We start from the raw sequence: 20,359 nt of genomic DNA, 5'->3' as shown, positions 1-20,359 counted from the left end.
ATACATTGAAACATGTGCAAACGTACATGGAAATACAGTATACAAGGTAACCAGAGCTTGTACATTTATAACGAGCCTGAAAGTCAAGATTTGGTGTGACCATATTTATTCTTCAACACATCCTGAACTGTCCAAGGCAAGCCTTCTTCTGCTTTACAATATAAAGAGCCTCAAGGTGAAAGCTGTGATTTGACACAATATAAATAAAATTGAAGCTCCTCTTTGGATGTTGGCTGCCTTTTGTTCTGTTCTCTGTCATGACAATCCCACTCTGCTTCAGTAATGTTGCAGTCCAGGCTCTGGGGAGGCCCATCCATTACTGATAGTTCTTTAATGTGCATTTATTTACTGGAAAGTCTGAAACTCTGGCTCCGTGGCGCAAAACATAAATACAAGAGGGGTGGCTCAAGACCTGTGCACAGTACTCTCTATACATGTACATCAACCTGTTTTTAATGTAATGAAGCATGAACTGCATCATCTATGAAATGGTGCCATTTCTGGGAACCAAAAGTAGCTTCAGGGAATTCTTCTGTTTCTTTAAAACTTTTTCTGGGTCTTGTTACCTCAAGTAACTCTGTAAATATCTGGCCATTTACAACTAGTCTATATTCCACACCAATGCACATGCCCGCCAGAAGCAGCAGTGTCTGTGGGCAAAGCAAGCACACACTCTGTGGACCATGGTAATGGGTTGAAAATGTCAGTGCATCTGTCCGTGCCCTCTACCTATCCTTCCCTCAAGCGTCTTCCATCCTTCTACTTTCCTTTTTGCTTTTCCATCGGGTGCTGTTGAAGGCAGAAAGTGTACCGCAGCTCTAAACTCACCATTCCTTGACCTCAGTTGTCACATTTCTTGTTTTTTCTTTTCTTGGCCATGATAGGTTCATTTATCATTCTGTTTGGCAGGCTCGCTACTTATCTATATCCTTCATTTAGTGTATACTTTATTGGTTTATTTTCAAATTTGTCACTTATGGCAGTGTCCTATTTTTCAGTCGCTCTGCAGCTCCGAGGCCAATAGTGAGTCTTTGACAAAGCATTGATGGGAGACTGAGGATTTCCCAACAAATTCTTTCTGTCGCTCACGCATTTGTACAGCAGACCATGACAACATGCGGACACATACACCGGCAGGCTATATGGCATGTAGGTTATTCCACCTCATGACTCATTTGCGTGTCACCACCTCTCCACCCCCATGCCTTCATGCCGGAGCTCCTTTTTCACTTACTGACAACCTGTGAAGCGAGAGGCCTGATTTCAGCCTGCGATCCACAGGAAGCTGCTCAACGAGTAGTTAAGGAAAGAATGGCTGCCACAGAATTCAAGTATGAGAAACATGAACGGTCACTGATTTAAAAGCTTCAGCCAAATAAGCACTTTGGAAAAGTTGTAGTGCGTGTGATTTCTGCAGTTAAATTCACATTTTTTTTACTAAACTCCAGCTGAGTCATTTGCTGTTGTTTAGTAATTCCTGTTTTTCTGCCAATCACAACAATGACTCAGCTGCCAAATTACCTTTGCAAGCTTTGTACTTGAGCTGTTTTTTGATTCACCTGTGATTCCTTGTGTTTTTGCCTGTGACCTGTTTTTTGATTTTCTTCAGGTTTTTGCCTTTCTGTCTGCGCTGGTTGCCTTGCCAGCATCCTTTGTTAACATTTACTCAATTTCTTCTGTTTTTTTTGGTGTGATCAAAGGACTTCTTCAGAATCTGAGTTTGCTCAGTGGAATTGAATTCAGCCATTTTAATATGGATTTTTACAAATTTGAGCCAGGCGGCACACATGATTTTCTGTTCCAATCTTTTGAAATATTCAAACTACTGTAGCCTGATTTTGCCTCCGTTTTAATAATCTGTAAATCAAAGCATGAAATGAAAGTCACGACTGTTTCTGTCTAAGCGAAATTACAAGTTTATAGCGGTTTGCCTCAATAGTTGCTTTTGAATGTTAGTTTATGCTCATACAGTTTGAATTTAAATTTGCTTTGAGGTTCTTTCAAAAGTTTAAATTACCGCTGTGCCAGCCTTTCCTGTTTGGACCAAGTCTGCAGTGATGATGGAGAGGAAATACACTGAAGCATATGCATATTTAGAAAGCAGTCTTTAGTCTTTCTCCCAGCTTTTGAGTCTTCTCTACGGTGGCCCTGAGAGGCCAAACGGACAGCAACTTAAGAAAACACCACCAATAAGAAAAAAGCACACAAAACACAATGGAAATAGGAAAACACGACAACGGAAATAGTTAAAAACAAAACAGAAATAGGAAAAAACAGATTTCCAAAAGCACAAGGGAAGTGTTTCTGGGGAGACAATAACCTGACGGACCAGTTACAGGAACCAAAATATGCTAAGAATTGTGCTGGGAGACTCTTAAAAGAAGTGGAGGATCTATCAGTTTTGTGAGGAAAGAAAAGATGAGAGGTGAGTGTGTTAGTCTAACTATTAGCCTAAAAATCTGTCACCAGTATTATATGAATCATGATAAAACAAGCCTACCATGATTTGGGTTCCTGCAACTGGTCCGTCAGCACAAAGGAAGTGTTTCTCCCCAGAAACACTTCCTTTGTGCTTTTGGAAATCTGTTTTTTCCTATTTGTGTTTTTGTTTTTCCTATTTGTGTTTTTTCCCCCCTATTTCCGTTGTGTCTTGTGTGCTTTTGCAGCGTTTTTCTTATTGCTGTTGTTTTCTTAAGTTGCAGTTCGTTTGGCCTCTCAGGGCCACCGTACTTCTCTCTACTATTCTATAATAGTATCTGGTGCAAACTCAACTTAAAGAAACTTGAATAGAGGGATCTTTGATGCTCTGAATCTCTGCCCTGACCACATTATCTGTGTTGTTTCTTGGTCTCAGGACCTTACAAGTAACAGAGAGTAGGTCTGCTCAGTGGCTGCTGCTGCTGATATGTCAGGGGCTTCCATGTCAAACTACTTGAAAGCTCAGTTGTCTATTTCCACAGCCTCTGCTTTTTTCTGCTCCCATCAAGTCACAAACAGGAGAGTCACTAATCCAGAACTTTAATCAAAGGGCTGGAAAAAAACAGGGTACTCTATCTCGCAGGTGCTACCGGCAGACCTGGCACCACACTGAAGCCCAACTAGGACAAAAACTGCCAGAAGGATTGCGTGGTGGATTCAGTGACGCTGAGCTGCCATCCTGATTTCTCAGAGCCTGTTGAGAAAGCAGAGCAAGAGATGCTCATCAAAGTCACAGTGCTCCCCTGGTCCCACTCACTCCAAGTCTCCTCCTTCCTCCTCTCCAGACCAGCTCTGAAAGATCACTCTGACATCATTCTTAATATTGTGTCTGTTCCCCACACTAGGATAATCCTCACAGTGTGTAATAAATGATCATAACAAACTCCGCTATCACTTTGTGGTTAGCATTTAGTGATGATGCCCCACGTGGAAAGTCCCAGCGATTGTTCCCTTACCATGTTTAAGCTAATGCTATTATGCTGTTTGCAATTGCTTTGTTTTTCTCAGCATGAATTAGATGTGTTGTTGCACCACTGCGATATAGCACCTGAGATAGAGTGAGGGTGTCACAGCTGTGATGTGTGAAAACACATGAAATTATAAAAACATGTGTCTGTACTGTGGGAAAGGCTTTGACAGTAAAATAACTCATTAACCTAGGCACCCCATGACATTTACCTTCATGGGGTGCCTAGTCAAATCCTTACAGTTACAATGAAATAAGCTATAACATAAGAGTAGTCATGATATAATAAAAGGCATTTCAATGCCTATTTATTATATCTGTCTTTTCTATGAGACAGGAATATTATACCATATTAATCCTTAACCTGTATAATATTTCTATTTTTATTTGTATTTTTAAATCTTTTGTATATTATTCTATTGGAACATTTTAACCATTTATTTTATGCAACTTGTAGCTTTCATTATCTAGGCCTTAAATCTTATATAATAACAACAACAGTGTAATCTGAGCATCAACATTATGTAACTGGATATCAAATGAGGTCCCCTAATGTTATCCCCAGAGTAGGCCCTGCTATTTGTGTTGGTAATGTCTATGCAGTGGAGACCAAGGGCAGGTTCTTCATAGCAGTGTTTCATCAGAAAGATCACATGGCCCACCACCAAACAAAAATGTCACAAAAGCATATTGATAATTTTTCCCCTTCCACCAGGTGTAGCAGAATTGGTTCAGTTTGTCCCCAGTACACCCCTTTTGCTTTCTTCTGACCACTACTCATGCTAGGGCCTCATCTAGGTCGGGATTTTCTCCAGGACCAGTTCAGATTGACTACTTTTTCTTTTCAAATATTTATTTATTGCTAGAGCTGGGCGATATAAGATTTTTTCATATCACGATATGTTTTTTTCATTTCAGGCGATAACGATATATATCACGATATAAGCCAAATAACTATATTTGTAAGATTTAAATGTGCTGTTGCTCACAAGTAAAATGTGAAATAATCAGCAGCTTGTTTTGATTTAAATATTTATTTCCCATAATAAGTTCAACAGGGTAGATGTACTTAAGGAACATGAGACTTTTTCAGATAAATAAAAGCAAATATTGCAAACTACACAAAAGGCAGCCGCTAAAGCGTTTAAGTTTCAAAATAGAAAAAAAAAAAAAAACAGGCTATTAAATTGTCAATTCCAATTAGAAACAAAATATTAATTCTAAAAATAAATCTTAGTTTGTTTTACAGAAGAACAGACAAAATTGACTAACTTTTGTCAATATCAAATAAACTGAGAGCTAAAAGGAAATTCTCAATCTCTCCTTGTTGTATAGCTTAGCTTTTCAAACAGTTTTAACAGTTACTTTAGTCTGACAAAAGCCGAATGACGAATTAGCGCTTTCAGTCAGAGATTGAGCATGCACCGGTTTATTGTATTTCCAGACTTGCTTTCGGCACAATTTACAGTGCGTGCTACTCTGTTTTTTGTCAGACTTGAAATAGCCGAAATACCTTCACACTACGGAACTTCTATGGTTCCTCCGTTCGACAATCTCTCCGGCATTGGAACCATCATCGGTTTTCTCTTCGGTAAAAAGTGAATATTTGCCAATTTGACCCCATAGTTGTCAAAAAGTGCCGTTTTCCTACAGTATGAAATTATCAGTGTTAAAATTGCTTTAGGCGATTTGTCGGGATTCCAGGCTCCAGATGCCTCCAGAAAAAAGAAGGAAAAGAAAGGTAAAAAAGTTTGATTCTCAAAAGGTGTTCTCAATTAGCACGCAAAGGAAATGTAGACATACAATCAACTGAGCACATACAGCATGCTTTGAAATTTATTAGCATTTAGTAACAGTGTTAACAATAGTAATAGTAGTAGTAGTCCAGTATGTAAACTTTATATTTAGAACCAGTTGTTGTTGTTTTGAGAAAGTTTAAAGTTTAAAGTCTTCAGTAGCAGAAAGAGGTGACCTGCCAGGCAAAACAGGTCCCGAATGCTAGATCATTGATTATTGCAATATAACATTAGACTCCATTTGTTTAGGTAATCAAGTCATTAGGCAAGCTATCAATCATATTCAGTGACAGGTATGTTGATAAATAAACCATATATGGACCAAAGTCTGAACCACCTACACATTACATATAGAGGAGCTGGTCAGCCATGAGAACCCAAACCACGAAGCTCCTGGTGTACAGTTTTTGTGCTGATGTTAATGCCAGGGGAAGTTTGGTACTGCAGTTATTGAGAAAGCAGAGCTTTGGAAACTCTGTGGCTGAGTTGCTGTGGTTGCTAAACACTTTTGAATTTACAGCATTATATCATATATTTTTGTAAAGGCAGGCTGGGTGGCTAGGTGCTTAATTTGTATACATGTGTGGTAACTGGAAGATAACTGGATAAAAAACATCTGAATTCAAAGATTAAGAGCTGTGGGTCAAAATTATTCTCCATGTAGTGTATTTCTTGTATGATTTGTATCTTTACAAACTTCATATAAACCCACCTTAGAACTCTGCAGATATGGAAGGTGATCAGACGGTAACACTGCACTTTCCCTGCGCTCCTGTAGTGTTTTTGCTTGGACTTGGACTCTATTCACCTCTGTTCACCCGTTTGTTTATTCCATTTTGTTGTTGCCGTGCAATGGCTTTCCAGAGTCATCTCCAGACAGACTGGGGAAAGAGAGAACATGGGGTAATAAAATGTTCCTTTGCAATTTATTTTCTTTTTTATGTTCTTCTATATTCCTTCCCCAAACCTTTTAAGTGCTTGTGGACACTGGACGAGATCAAAAAAGTAGCCATCAAAGCAAGATTGCTTCACTTGATGTTTATCTCCATACTTAGAAGAAGCATTTTGAATTAGCCATCACTCTCTGCCTTTGGGACCTTACCACCTCTTAGGGGAAAAAAAGTCTCTTTCTGTGCGATAGCGTTGCTTGGAGCTTGCCTCTTCATTTCGATCAAAGGAGGAAGAAAGACTACCGTCAAAAAGGTTATGTCAGCCTGAGAATTTCTGGTAGCCTAATGCAAAGTCTTTCAAATCAATAAGACATCAAAGCTGTCTCCTGGATTAACCCCCACCATGTTTTCTTCTGTTAAAGAAGCATTATTGTCTTGTATAGATGCACAGAGGTTGATGGAAAAAGTGAAATTAAAGAGGACATGGCGTGCAGATCCTTTATTTCCTCTCTAGCTGTGCATAGACCGTACAGTACCAGTCGAATGTGTTTCTTTTCTCTGTGCTTGCAGAGACTGAAGATGCCAATCAGGGCCCACCTGTCTGGCCACTGATTGTCTTGTCTGATGAGCCAGAGATGTTTGTTATAAGCATGGTGTGTTTCAGCAGAAGGGTTTTGCTGTCATGTAATATGAAGCCATCCTGTAGTTTAACTAACAAAAATAAAAGTATATGTAGTGTTTAGAAAGGAAGAATGTGATTCTCTGATGATTAGACTACAGAATTCAGTACTGAGTCATTTGAAGGATCAAATGTCTGCTTTTTGTGTTCAAAACTTTACAGCATGTTGTTGGAGTACCTGCCCCCAAAATCTCTGTGCCGTAAATTGAAACGAATTTTATCTTGGAATATGGAACATCTAAGCTCAAGGCTAAAAGACTACAGGTCTTAAAATAAGATTTTGTTACTGTTCATTCTTTAAGATAGGACTTAATCATGCCAATTACTATTGTACATTAAAGCTAGATACAGTACACGATTCCTAGCCTACGAAAAATACTGTATATTAAAGCACGCTTTGAGTGAAAAAGCCTTTAATTTGCTCAGAGATTTACACTCATCAAGGCATGGGATGAATTTTGAGTTTTAAATTATTTCTTTGAACTGTTCTTTTTCCAGCGTGGAATGATTGTACACCATATTGTACCTTAATCACTCTAAAAAACAATAATAGGGCACAAGTTTACAAAAGTATACAGGCTCAAACGTACACGTTGTATACATCGAAAAAGCAGTTCAAAGAAATCATTAAAAGCCACAAACGTGTAAATCAAGTTTGAGAATAGAGCAACTTTAAGCTATCTTTAGTATTGTAACGTTGCATGTGAGTGCATGTAATTTTAACATAATCTGAATGTAATTTGTCTGTGCTTTTTTTCCTGCTCCAATGAATGCATCCAAAATAAATCTGTTTTTATGCATCCAATTTAACGCAGCAGACTAGATCAGGTTAAACCAAGAGGTTACATTTTTGTTGGCTAATTCTATTAAATAAATGAATGAATAAATAAATAACTTCCAGAAAGCAGCAAAATGCTGCAAACAGTCTTTTTGACTCAATTAGTATTTTTGACTAAACTGTTTTTTTCCCACTCACTGACTTTTTGAACCAAGCTGGTTTGATATCTTTATTAATCAAGAGGATGTAGCCTTATCGTAATAGGATAAGCAATTAATGTGTGTTTGTGTGTGTGAGATTAAAGTAAACATCAACACGAGCTTAATGACTTCATTTCTTTTCTACTCAGACCTCATTAAAATGCCCAATAACTTCATTAATTGGTGCCAAAACCTCATTACAATCCTCCAAGACCTCATCATAGCACTAGGACAACAGTGCTATGTGACTATCATTTCAAATTAATAACATAATCAGAAGTTACTGTACCTTCTTGTCTATAGATTACAGTGGGTTAAACATAAACACGGAAAAAAAGTAGTTGCAACAAAAGTTGATAAGCCAGTTTTAATATCAGGAAACGTATCCCTGTTACTTTATCACTTTCATCATTATCAGCAATGCTAAAACTTGTGAGGTCATTACCTTCCTTTTGACAACAATGTGCAAATTTTGTTTAACAATTCTCACAAATAGGCTCTCAATTTTAAACATCGTCAACTAATTAAAATGTTGGAACACAAGAAAGGTGAAAAATTAGCAAAAACAATGCTTTACTTAATACCTTAATATGTGTTGAGACACAATAAATAAACTTGCCTGAAACAAGAACTTTTACATTAAAAGTAAAACATTTGATCCTTTGGCTGTATAGTTTTGATATTTTTTCCAATGTTTAATTGTAATTATAGAATGATGTAACTCTATAATATTTTAGTTTTACTTTGTCTTGCTTGCTTGGATTAAGGCATTAAATTGCTTATATTTTTAGCTGATATTGAGTGATTTGATTTCACATGTATTCCTGCAGCTTTGTTTTTAGTCTTTCCTTAATTGCATGTGGGCATGAACAGTGGCTATGTGGGCCTGCAGGACAAACGTGGCATCAAAGAAAGGCAGCCATCTGTTCATACCTTCTGACACCAATTGCGTGGTTGTATATGTGCTTGTATAAACTCGTCTAACCATTCAAGTGTCTTTGTGTGTTTCAGGTGCAGAACCTGGAAATTAAGAAATTTGGAAAAGAAAAACAAGAATAAGACTGAAGATGTTGTCGGCTTTCGTTGCTGTGCTTCAGACCTTCACTGAGCTGTAAGACCATTACTTTCTGCTTTTCTTGGTTTCCTGCATGAACCATACGGTCCAGTTACAGTTCAGTCTTTTAAGTATTTGAACAATATCCATTTTTATAGTTTTGTCTCTGTGCAGCACCTTCTTAGCTTTAATCTGAGAGTTTGAATATTCAGGAATTAAACAAATCCAGAAAGCCCCCCCCCCCTTTTCATAGGCTTAAAGGTAATTGGACAAACAGACATAATTTTAAATATACTACTTTTAATACTTGTGTGGAAATCTTTCTCAAACAATAACAGCCTGAAATCTAGAACCAAATGGATGTCACCAAATGCTATGATTTGTCCCTTGATAAACTTTGCCACGAGGGGCTTCAGTTCAATACAGTTCATTTCAGTTTTATTAATATAGCATTTAATCACAACAATTGCCTTAAAGCGCTTTGCAAAGTGGGGTAAATACTCTACAATAATATAAACTTCATACTGATACCCAGGAAAATGACGTTTCCAGCCTCTAACTTAATAGATGGCTAATGCAGGTAATTAGTAATACTTAAACTTCTATCATTAACTTGTGGCCCGTCAATTTTTCACATGTTAAGCTGCTAGTGAGGGGAGGGGCTATGTGCCTGCTGTTTGCAGCTATAAAGAATTGTTGTTGATACAGTTATAAATGAGTAGCAATCTAATCCAACAGTAGTTTTAGTATTTATTGTCAGTATCAAAGTGACAATTTTCAGTAACATAGGCAGCAAAGGGTACCCACCATGGTACCCATATGTCACCGTTTGTAGTGGCCAAAAAAAACCTACCTTAATTTGCTGCTTGTTTGTTGAACTTCAGTAACTGAAAACCATGATCTATTGGCCTGAGATCAGGTGACAAACCTAGCTATTGAAGAATATCCCATCTCTTCACCTTGAAAAACTCTTAGGTTGCTGTTAGAGTATGCTTTGAGTCATCAGTCATATCCACTGGCAGCCATACACGCCCATGCCATGATTTAGCCGCCACGATGTTTGACAGATGATGTGGTTTCTTCTTCTTCCTGCATTTCTCTTCCTATCAAGTTAACCTTGGCTTCATCTGTCTAAAAATTGTTGTGAAGGTTCTTAGTTATGATTTCTGGCAAAGTCCCACCCCATAAGTTCCCACCATATTGTAAACATTCTGTATTTCCATTTATGAAGCCATCTCATAGCCATCTCATAACTGTAGACTATGAAAATGACACAACTGCCTCCTGAAGTCTTCTTAAGCTGTTTTTCTGTCATCATCCATTTAAGTCATCTTCTGTGGTCTTTAAGGTCTTTTTGGTGTTGCTGACCTGATTGTTCACTCCTAAAACTTTTTCTCTGTCTCTCTGAAAGGTTTATTTTTTATTATTATTATTATTTCCAGCCTAATGACAGCCTCCTTCACTTGCATTGGCATTTTTTTTAGACCTCACATTTAGAGATGGGTTCTCTGGCACTAAACAGCTGGCTCAGTTTTAAACTTGGCGTGAGTTTGTTGTTTTTGTTGTGAAATAATGAGGGAACATCCCTCACTTGGCAGTCATTGTCAAATTACGTTTGAACCTCTGAAAATAGGGACCATGTATAAACATGGCTGTAATTCCCAAACAGTTAATGAAAAGGTTTTGCTAAACTTCTTAAATTACAGCTGCAAGTCTGTCACATCTGGATTTTTGATCTACGGTCTACTGTGGTGGTGTGCAGTCTCAAAAGCACAGAAATAAATGTGATTTATGCAGCTTGTCTATGGTTCTGCAGAGAGGTAGTTGCTTTGCTGCTGTTAGGTATCCATATACGGTATACATTTTTTGTTTAAACTCATGCAGTAAAAGGCTCCTACAATAACTCAGGCATTTTGTCTCTCTTCCACGCGGGGGCACGCTTTTTTTTTGGTTGTTCCACCTCATTGACATCTTTCTTCATTCTGCGTGTGATTACAACACTTAATTGCTTCAGTTTATCATCCAGGCCCGAGCCGGTGTTTCCCCAGAGACTTTGGTTAGGGAGACAGAGAGAGAGAAAAATGAAAAGCCAAGCACTTACATGCACTGGGAGGGCCGAGGCACATCGCTGGTCATAAAGCACTAATGGACACCAAGCTGCTGAGAGAGCACGGTACTCTGAGATACACCTCATCAACGGCAGCAGCAGCGGCATCTCACCAGTGCGACTTGCATAACAGGTGCCACCAGTCCCTCGTCAGACAGAAAAATAAATGGGACAGATGGTGCTAAGAGAAGGAGTTTGTTTCATGTAATATCAGAGGGATGTGGGGTTTTTTGGTGGTAACTTAACACCAGTGACAGGCTGAGGCTGAAATGACCTGATGGTGGTTGTGCTGCTCTCAGGCAGGGGAGAATGTGATTGTCCATTTTTTCCAGCTATTAGTGGTATCTTTGTTAGCTAGTAGATAGAAAAAGCTGTCGGTAGACTAAACTACATGTAATATTAATGAACAAAAGGACAATGTGCATGGAACAGATTTCCCTGGAATGACATAGTCATCTAGAGTTTAACGTGTCTATAAATAAGAATAGATGAATAAGGATGATAATATTGGGCTGCATGAACGTGTGCTGTAGAGCAGAGAAGACAAATGGTAAAGGGCATCAGAAGCACCTGGCTCAGATGCTCCGATTATTCTGGTTCAATCAACTGGGATACGCTGAAGTAGAGCAGAAGATAATTGCAGGTCAAACTACACTTTGGGAAAAGAACAACTTGAATGTGTGGGATACATACAGGTGCATGAATGGGATTCATTTGTCATCGCTAGTCTTTGTGGGCATGCGTTGGGGGCCACAGAAAATAGACCTGAAGGCTGTTTGGAAAACTAAACTGTTTTGGCTCATGCTCCATGTGGTTTTTCATTCAGGTGAGTGGGCACCATCCAGTGTAATTTATTTCCCATAATGCACCCACAGTGACACAAATTTTTTTGTGTTCAAGATAGTCGGACAGCAGCCCCCAGGCTCAGTTATAGAGCACCATTCTTAAAGCAGCTCAAATATCATTTTAAATTTGCTGACAAATGCCAAAATGTCTAACCTGTAAAAGCCTAAACAGCTATTATACACATGTATTTGATGCAAGATGCATCTTGTCGTCTTGGGTCAGCTGCTGGGTTCGCAGCCTTTGTGCGCCTTCATAGTGATCTAGCTGAACAGGGAGCCGGTCGAGCTCAGCTGGGATCCTATATTACACGGCACTCCAGCTCCACATTCTAGGAGCTGTCCAAATTGTTTGGGAAAATTGCTACCAGTATTAAAGGCAGCGAGCCTGCTTTACTTTGTTGTAAACATAAAATAGTGTCAAATCAAGAGCTTTCTCATGCAAGCGTGGCGAGCGGGGCTGCATTTCTTGCGTGGTGTGCAGGTGTGTGGTGCTGTAAACATGTAATCTGTGCTCAGGGGGCCATGTCTGAAGTACACTAATCAGAGAGAAGATGGGACTTTAACAGCAGGTGTAAATCAGCAATGATTTTTCTTTGTATTTTTTTTCCCTCTCTTTTCTCAGCCTCTCAGTTTCTCTCTGCGCATGAATGAGCTCACCATTAAGCGAAACAATGCTAATGGATAATGGTCTGTGGCTTCTGTGCTGCCCTGCCTGGGCTCCTTCTCTATGGATTTTAGCTTCCATGTCCAATTTCCTATCCATATAGATTGTCCTTCTTTCTGTTGATGAAAGAAGGACAATGACAATGATGAGACTTCTTGACGGTCAAGAAGTCTCATCATAGCTTGGTTAGTGTCCAATCTCAGGATCACTGCAAGACTGCCATACAGGCTGTGTTTCTCTTAGTTTAACAGACCGACAGAAGGACAGCCATGCTGCGCTCATGTCTACCCTCTAGTGCAAAATGTTTTCTGTAACAGAAAAAGAAAACATTGATTTTTCTGCAGAAGGACACAAAGAGTAACTTTGACTTTTCAAGCCAATGGTGGGAGGTGTGAAAGGCTCAGTTATGAGTGTTGTTCCAACATCACGCCTCTCAGTTTGCCACCAAGGTCAAGGAAACTGTTTGGAAACTGGAGCAACAGATTAAACTCTCTCACCATGATTTGTATGTCTGTAGAGAAGCTGTGATGTCATGCTGAGCAAAAAAAAAAAAAAAGGGTTGACAACCTTTTCATGAGAGGGCTTGAAGAAGAAGAAGAATGAGGTGATGGTTTTTTTGGAACTGATGTGGCCACCTTGAGATCGAAGGCCTGTATTTGGCCCACAATGTAGGATCAGTTTTACATCCCTGATATCAATATTGAAATTCATTATGCAAAAGGGAGCATAAAGGTTTATACTAACTGCTTGTAAATTTTCTTGTTTTTAGAAAATAAAAATCATGATCATGACAAAATACAGAGTTAAGTACAGTAAGTATAAGAGCGCTACGATATAATAAACACAAGAAACAGCCATGCATTCTGGTCCATTATACTGTGTTTACCGTGGAGAGAGTGAAAGTCATGAATCGTGATCAGTGGTATTTGTATACTGTCGGGTATAGTAGACGAACCCATTCCATTGCAGCATATAAAGGAGTGTCTGCTGAGCTGCAGGCTAGGCCTGGCTTGCCACATGGAGGAGCAGGAATAATAAGAAGTGAGATTGAAGGTCATTAAGGGCACACAGATTTGTTTGTTGCACAATTGTGGCTGATACGCAGCAAACAATATATATATATATATATATATATATATATATATATATATATATATATATATATATATATATATAGATAGATAGATAGATAGATGAGCCTATGTAAAATTTGCATATATAAAGCTGCATATAGCTGCTCGTATGACACAAATACTGAAAAGCAGATACAGCCACAGCACATAAACATGTATATACAGTACGTTGTAGACAAAAACACAGACCAGGATCTTTGAGCAGATGTTCTGTGGTTGTAGTGATCAGATGGACACTGTTGTATCTGTCCTGGAGACAGCAGAATGGTTGTAGGATGCTTGAGTAAATCTGGCTTCTGCCATCTGTCCCAGTGACTCCCTGTACACAGACTGGATCTCACAACACGATGCAAACAATCAGAAGGGCCCTTTGACAGGACGAAATCTTTGTGAAAGTGCCATGTCAGCAAAGACTGAGAATGTTCCAGGTTTTTAGAGTAAGAAAGAACAAATTTCAGTGCTATCTGAAATCATTCCTACCACTCTTATGAAACTTACTTAAAGATCAAGCTACAGTTCAACTCAGCAGAAACGCTGAAAACATGGATTAACGACTAGTCTAGTTTTGATTTTAAATTACTTTCTTATATGTTTTTGTTTGCATTTGTCAGTGACTCTTCTCATGAATCCCAATTACCTAGTGGAGGCCTCAGGAAGTAATTTCTCCAAGTAGTGGTAAAAACCCCAAAACAGTAGTTGTGTTGTTTCCACTTACATTTTTAAAAATGTTTTTGCCAGATTGAAGGAGAAAGACGTGTCATTTTTTGCCGTTTCCTTTTCTTAACCGTTCTTTAAACTAAACTCTGTAGAAAAAAATTGCGGGTCCAGTTACACATTACACCTACACGAGCTGCTGGGCCACAGAAACCCATACCCCGAAGCATCTGGTGCACAGTTTTTGTGCTGATGTTAATGCCAGAGGACGTCCGAACTCTGAGTCTGCAGACTGTTGGTTTTATGCCTCAGCACTCGGCGACCCTCCTCTATGACTTCATGTAGTCTTCCACTTCATGGCTGAGATGCAAGGGTTCCTATACTCATCCATTTTGCAATAATACTGCTTACAGCCAATGGTGGAATATGCAGGGGGAAAGAAATATTTAAAATATTCAATATGACAAACTTGCAGCAGCGGCAGCCTTTTACAGTAGTACACTCGAATTTAGTGAGCTCTTTAGAACGATCCATTCTATCACAAGGAAGGAAGACTGCAGGGCTGGGTGCTTGATTTTACACACCTGTAATCATGTAGAAAATGTATAGAAAACAACAAAATTTAAAGATTCAGAGTATTGGGGCAGCTGATTACAATTACAGCTGATGAAATATGTGTAAGAAAAAGCTTTTTTTCAAATTTTACCTTGTCAGAGCAACAAAATCAGGGGGTTTTATAATAATAATGGTTCTCTATGGTATTGTTGTTAATAGTGATGGTGAAACAGCGTGAAAAGTTGAACACTGAAACCAGGGGATCTTTTTTCCTAACAGTGTAGAGGAGCAGACCTTCTGTGATGAGAGAATTACTATAATAATAAAAATATATTTTATTTGTGGGCACCTTTCACAACACCCACGGACTTCTTGCAAGGAGTTAAATACCAAAATCACAACTAATTTGAAAAACTAGCAGACAACCACAATTAGTTTCATGTAATGTTGTTTCTTTGTAAAAGCTTAAAAAGTGCTCATGAGAAGAGGTCTCAGAGAAGAAACTGAAACATCCAGTGCAGGGGATCTCAGGCTAATTTATTTAAACTACAAATCAGGAAGAGCCAGCTCTTTGCACCATTTGACTGAGACAAAATTCAGCTTGCAGCCAGCAGCCTCTCCTGCAGGCATCTTGTTCATGACCTTTCAAATGATTGCTGATTAGGAGCACTCAGCCGCCTCCAATGGGGGAGATGAGTGAAGCGAGGAGAGCAGAGGAGAGGTGGAGGAGGGCTGCCCTATCTAAACAACTGTGTGTAGTGAGATTTTCATTCAGTGTTTACAGTCTTTTCTATCAGCTGAACACACAAACACACACACACACACTGCTGAGATAGAAAGTTATCCGTCTGTCAGTTGAAGTGTTTTTTCAGTAAACACGCAGTTTTCACAGTCAGGAATTTTTCATTGCCGCATAATCAAAACTGACTCAAATAGTGCAGCATTCAGCTTATTGGTACAGATTATCAAAGCATCATGACATCATACCCAGCCATCCATAAGTCACTTTCGCTTTAGTACCTCAAACATGTTGTGAAAGAATGACACAAAATTCAGAATTTTTCACAAGCGAACTTGTCGTGTAACCTTTATACACACTGAGTTGTTGCGTTTTTCCAGAAAAGTCATCCTCAAAATTTGTAGGTCTACTGTGAAAAAAAGTCACATTGAGCTGGTCCTGATGTTTTTAAACAAGAAAAGGAAGAAAGGAAAATTTGGGGTTCATTAAATTCTCAGGAGAAGGCAGCAGCAGGGAGAATCGAATGGTTTGATCCAGAAGTTGAAGCTGTGTCACATCCGCAGAGGCAGAGAAATCATTTCAGAGAGACGATTTACCTGGAGTAGCATCTATCTGCGTGTCTGAGTGAAAATGGTGTTATTTCACTATTTCCATCTCATTGTGGATTCAGTACCAGTGCACGTTTTGAGTTACAAGCACACGTGTTGCCAAATGCAGTGGTGTGATTGGTCAGATCTGTTTATTCGGTGTAAGAAAAATCAGAAAAGTCAAAATTAGTTTTAAAAAAAGAAATCCTGCAAATTCCAGTCCAGTAAAATTACACTGTTGTGAATACCTGTGCTGAGAATAGATGAATCTGACAAATATTTTCCATAACAACCGAAATTTTCACACAGATTTAACACGTTCGGTGTATAAAAGCCTTTAGGTAGCTCAGAATTTCAACATACAGACACACACACACATCTATCTATCTATCTATCTATCTATCTATCTATCTATCTATCTATCTATCTATCTATCTATCTATCTATCTATCTATCTATCTATCTATCGATCGATACATATATATAATATATATATATATATATATATATATATATATATATATATATATATATATATATAATTTTTATATAAATGGTGCAGGCGGTCTATCCTTCGGGTTGTCGATAGATAGATAGATAGATAGATAGATAGATAGATAGATAGATAGGCTACATAACTCAGTAGATAAATTCCTCATTTATTAAATAAGGGGATGACTTTGAAGTTTTAAGGCTGAAGAGTTGAATCTATTTAACAGAACTTCCAGGACGCTTGTGCTTTCTTTTCTTTTCCTTCGTTGCTAAACAAGATAACTAGTATTGCCTGATAATTCCACTCTGTGACCCTTGTGGTAACTGGATAAATTATTAAAACTATTAAACAATGTAAAAAAAGATAGTCTAAGCAGTAGCGCTAACTGTTACAAGAAGTCCAGGGGATGTGGGGCAGTAACAAAAAAGTGTCCTGGTTGAAAAAGGCAAAGACAGTAAGGCAACCTGGAAATTACACTGTATTCTTTTCATTAAATAATTAAACTAGGTGGTCTGGCTGCTTTTCCCATCAAAAGAAAGAAACACAACACTTTTAAACAGAAAGAGCAAGTCATGAATAGTTAAATGATCAACACCCTCCTCACAAGCTCCAACACAGAGCCTCTCTGGCCCTGGAGCCCTTCTCTCTCTGGCCTCGGGTACTCTCGCTTAATTGCTGAGCAGAGTCAGCTTCACAGACGCCTGGCACCCAAAGCTGGAAAGACAAAATCACAACAGGCCCTGATAGAGCCGTAACACTGACCATCTTTACATACACTGTATTTGTTTTCATTACTTTTAATAAATAAATTATGCATAATTATTGTATGGATTATGGTCAATTGCAATGTGAATACATTTTGATTAAAATGGAAAATGGCCTAAACATATGACAAATGAATTAACTTGTCAGTTGATGTTAGGGTGAGATCCATTCATCCGTCCATTCACCTCTGCTTGTCCTTGTTAGGGTGAGCTGCTCAGTGGAAACATATTACAGCTGCTGTCTATTATCTTCAGAAATTATTGATCATGTGGTGCTTAATTCTGGCCACCTGACAATGTCAAAGCATCATCATTAATCCCCATAATCGTACAGAGCACTCTGATCTTGGGTTTAACTGACGTCGCATTTGCTCTACACAGGAAAAAACTGCTATAACGTGATTGAAAACTGGGTTTTATTTAAGATTCGAGGCTTTTAGTATTTTTCTACTTCAGTCATTCAGGTGTTTGTGTGTCACTGCCTAATGGAAAAACTCGTGACAGTAGATGTTGACTTGCTCCACGGTGTGTTATATTTCCACTCCAACTTTGTTTTTTTAAGAAGATATAAAGCTTCTTATGTTTTAATCCTGGTTATTTTCTCCCTTGCTTAAAGCAGAGTTTTTAGCCACAACACTTGACACATCTTGACCTCCGTGTCTTTTAGTGTTGCGAGGCTGAAAGAGTTCATCTCTCTCTTTTTTTGTAATGTTAACTAATGATTACTTTCATTTCCAAAATATCTCTCCCAAACAAAGCAAAGGCTATGTTTTCATAATGGGGGAAAGAAAAAGACCTCTAGGGTTTTAAGTTCCACTTCTGTGGATAAAGAATATTGTGTACCCAGCAAATGTTTACTGAAACATGAAAGCACATTACTGGGTCGTATCAGATGGGGAAAAAATGAAGAGGAAAAAACCAACAACCAAAGGAAAGACGCTGGATGTTTGATGAAGCATTGATGAGAGGGTGAGAAAGAGAGAATGAGTCAGCAGCAGCTTGCCCGCACTCTTCCTCTCTAAGGACAGATGTTTTGCTAAGATTAATATTCCCACTCAGGGTTTATTCGTCTGTGTTATCCCCACACTCACCAGGTGATTTCACGCTTCGTGAGCATCCAGAAAGCCCCCTTTTCTCTGCAGCCGGGAGTCCAGCCTGTCACCGATTTTAATAAATGATATTGATAAACCGCTCTTGTGGCGCCGAATGTAACGGGAGTCTAAACTTAGCCCGTCGAGGAGCGAGCATTGATCTGACTGTTTACGCACACCCCCGTGCCATTCACAGCGTTTCTTCATCAATTATTAAGCTTCGGAAATCTTTACAACGAATGCCTTTTTCAGATCAGTCATCATTAACTCGTGGCCAGTTGTGGGCACCTTATTCTGTATTAAAGGCACCGGCGGTCATTACAGCCAGCTCCATTCACTGTGCCCTTAATTGATCAACGATTTAATAGGTGGCAATGAATTATAAATGACTGATTCCACTGATGTCTCACAGAGGCGTGTGGTGTCCTTTTTTCTCAGTCCACAGGTAGTTGAATGGACTTTAGACAGTCCAAGATATTAATCTGTGGGAGGTAATTTCATGGCATACGCATGGTTGATCAAATGTCAGAGTTGTGGCTGTGTGTGCGTCTTGTGTTACATGCTTAAGAATATGTGAGGATCAGCATGTGGAAGATGTGTGCAAGACATTACCTCTTATTATTTGAGACCGGACCTTTAAATTCTCAGACATAAATGCATCTGATAATTATATCTGAATCCAGAACACTTTCTCACACACAACAAATCTTTTTGTTTTGTGCCACCTGAAGCCGCATTTAAATCTTTCAGTGTAGAGAAATTAAACCGTTAACAACCACGGTGAAGGCATCAGCATCAATCAAACGTACATTTTCAGTGCCAATATCTGTATGGCACTGGAAGTATGGCATCAATCGACTCCTAGCACATCTTTAGACAAGATTTTTTTGGGAAGCTTCATTTACGCAATGCAGTATCCTGACTTTACACATAACAACTCAACAACAATTTGGTGTTTTGGTTTTTTAAACCTCTGTTAAGTCCTAATGATCCAGCACTCCGGTACTGGACAGTAATGATCTCCATCGGTTTAGCAGCTGATGATTTACAGTCCCTTAATTAAACAAACCCTGCCTTCTTTTACTGGCCTTATTAAACATGACAAATGACACAGACAGCATAGTTAACCTTTGAAAGATATCTTTCTTTGGCTCCTTTTACTAAACTCTCCCATAATTATGGCACTGTCTTGACCTTTAATGACTCTGTTACCAGTAAGAAACAGTAATTGAATTGTTGAGTCAAAGCATCTGGTAGTCCATTTGTTCTCGGTGGTAATTGTAAATGTTAACTGAGGTCTGTTTTGGCGTTGGCAGGGTTTCTTCGTGGCTACTGACACACATGCCTAACAGCAGTGTTGACTAAACAGATCGGCATCCCTCTGTGACCGCTGCACGCTTGTTAAATGACATATTAAAAATATATTTTAAAAAATCACATTTCTTTGTTTTTTTCACAGTTGAGTATTTCAGACTGGTTTTGATTTAGATCAATGTTTTTCACACTGTAGTTGTTTAGTTAGTTTGGAACAATGTTACAATGTTACAATGTTACAATGTTACAATGCAATATGTCATACTGTATTTCGGTGTTTTATTCATCATCAAACAACTGTTTGTTTTTGAGGAACCAGCGAACACTTGGAAACTGAACAGTGACATGCTTGAGCTGTCAGTGTTCATGAAAAAAGTACAGCTTATATCATGGCTCACTGCCACATGCATAGACTTCCTATAAACTCGGCAAGAGAGTGTACTGTAACTATACAATATAGTTACAGCTGCTAGCTTATTCACAGAGAGGCACCACCAGGGTATCAGGGGGGTGTCCTGGTGACCAGGGAGGCACTAAACTATGGTGTGATAGTTTTAGTCTTTTCACTACA

The 20,359-nt window shown here is 38.7% G+C and overlaps 1 protein-coding gene across 4 annotated transcripts in view; it reads left to right on the top strand.

Annotated features, from left to right (window-relative positions):
* The window catches only part of sphkap (SPHK1 interactor, AKAP domain containing), a 120,376-nt gene that overhangs the window by 52,984 nt on the left and 47,033 nt on the right, over positions 1-20,359 (top strand). For all 4 annotated transcript variants that reach the window (XM_085184416.1, XM_085184414.1, XM_085184415.1 and 1 more), the window contains one exon: positions 8,800-8,899. In XM_085184416.1, coding sequence (XP_085040542.1) covers positions 8,856-8,899 — 44 coding nt within the window. In that variant the 5' untranslated portion in view covers positions 8,800-8,855. The remainder of the gene's footprint in view (positions 1-8,799; positions 8,900-20,359) is intronic.

This window comes from Neolamprologus multifasciatus, chromosome 14 (assembly GCF_963576455.1).
Source record: "Neolamprologus multifasciatus chromosome 14, fNeoMul1.2, whole genome shotgun sequence".
NCBI lineage: Eukaryota > Metazoa > Chordata > Actinopteri > Cichliformes > Cichlidae > Neolamprologus > Neolamprologus multifasciatus.
This window is presented reverse-complemented; position numbering and strand designations above follow the sequence as displayed.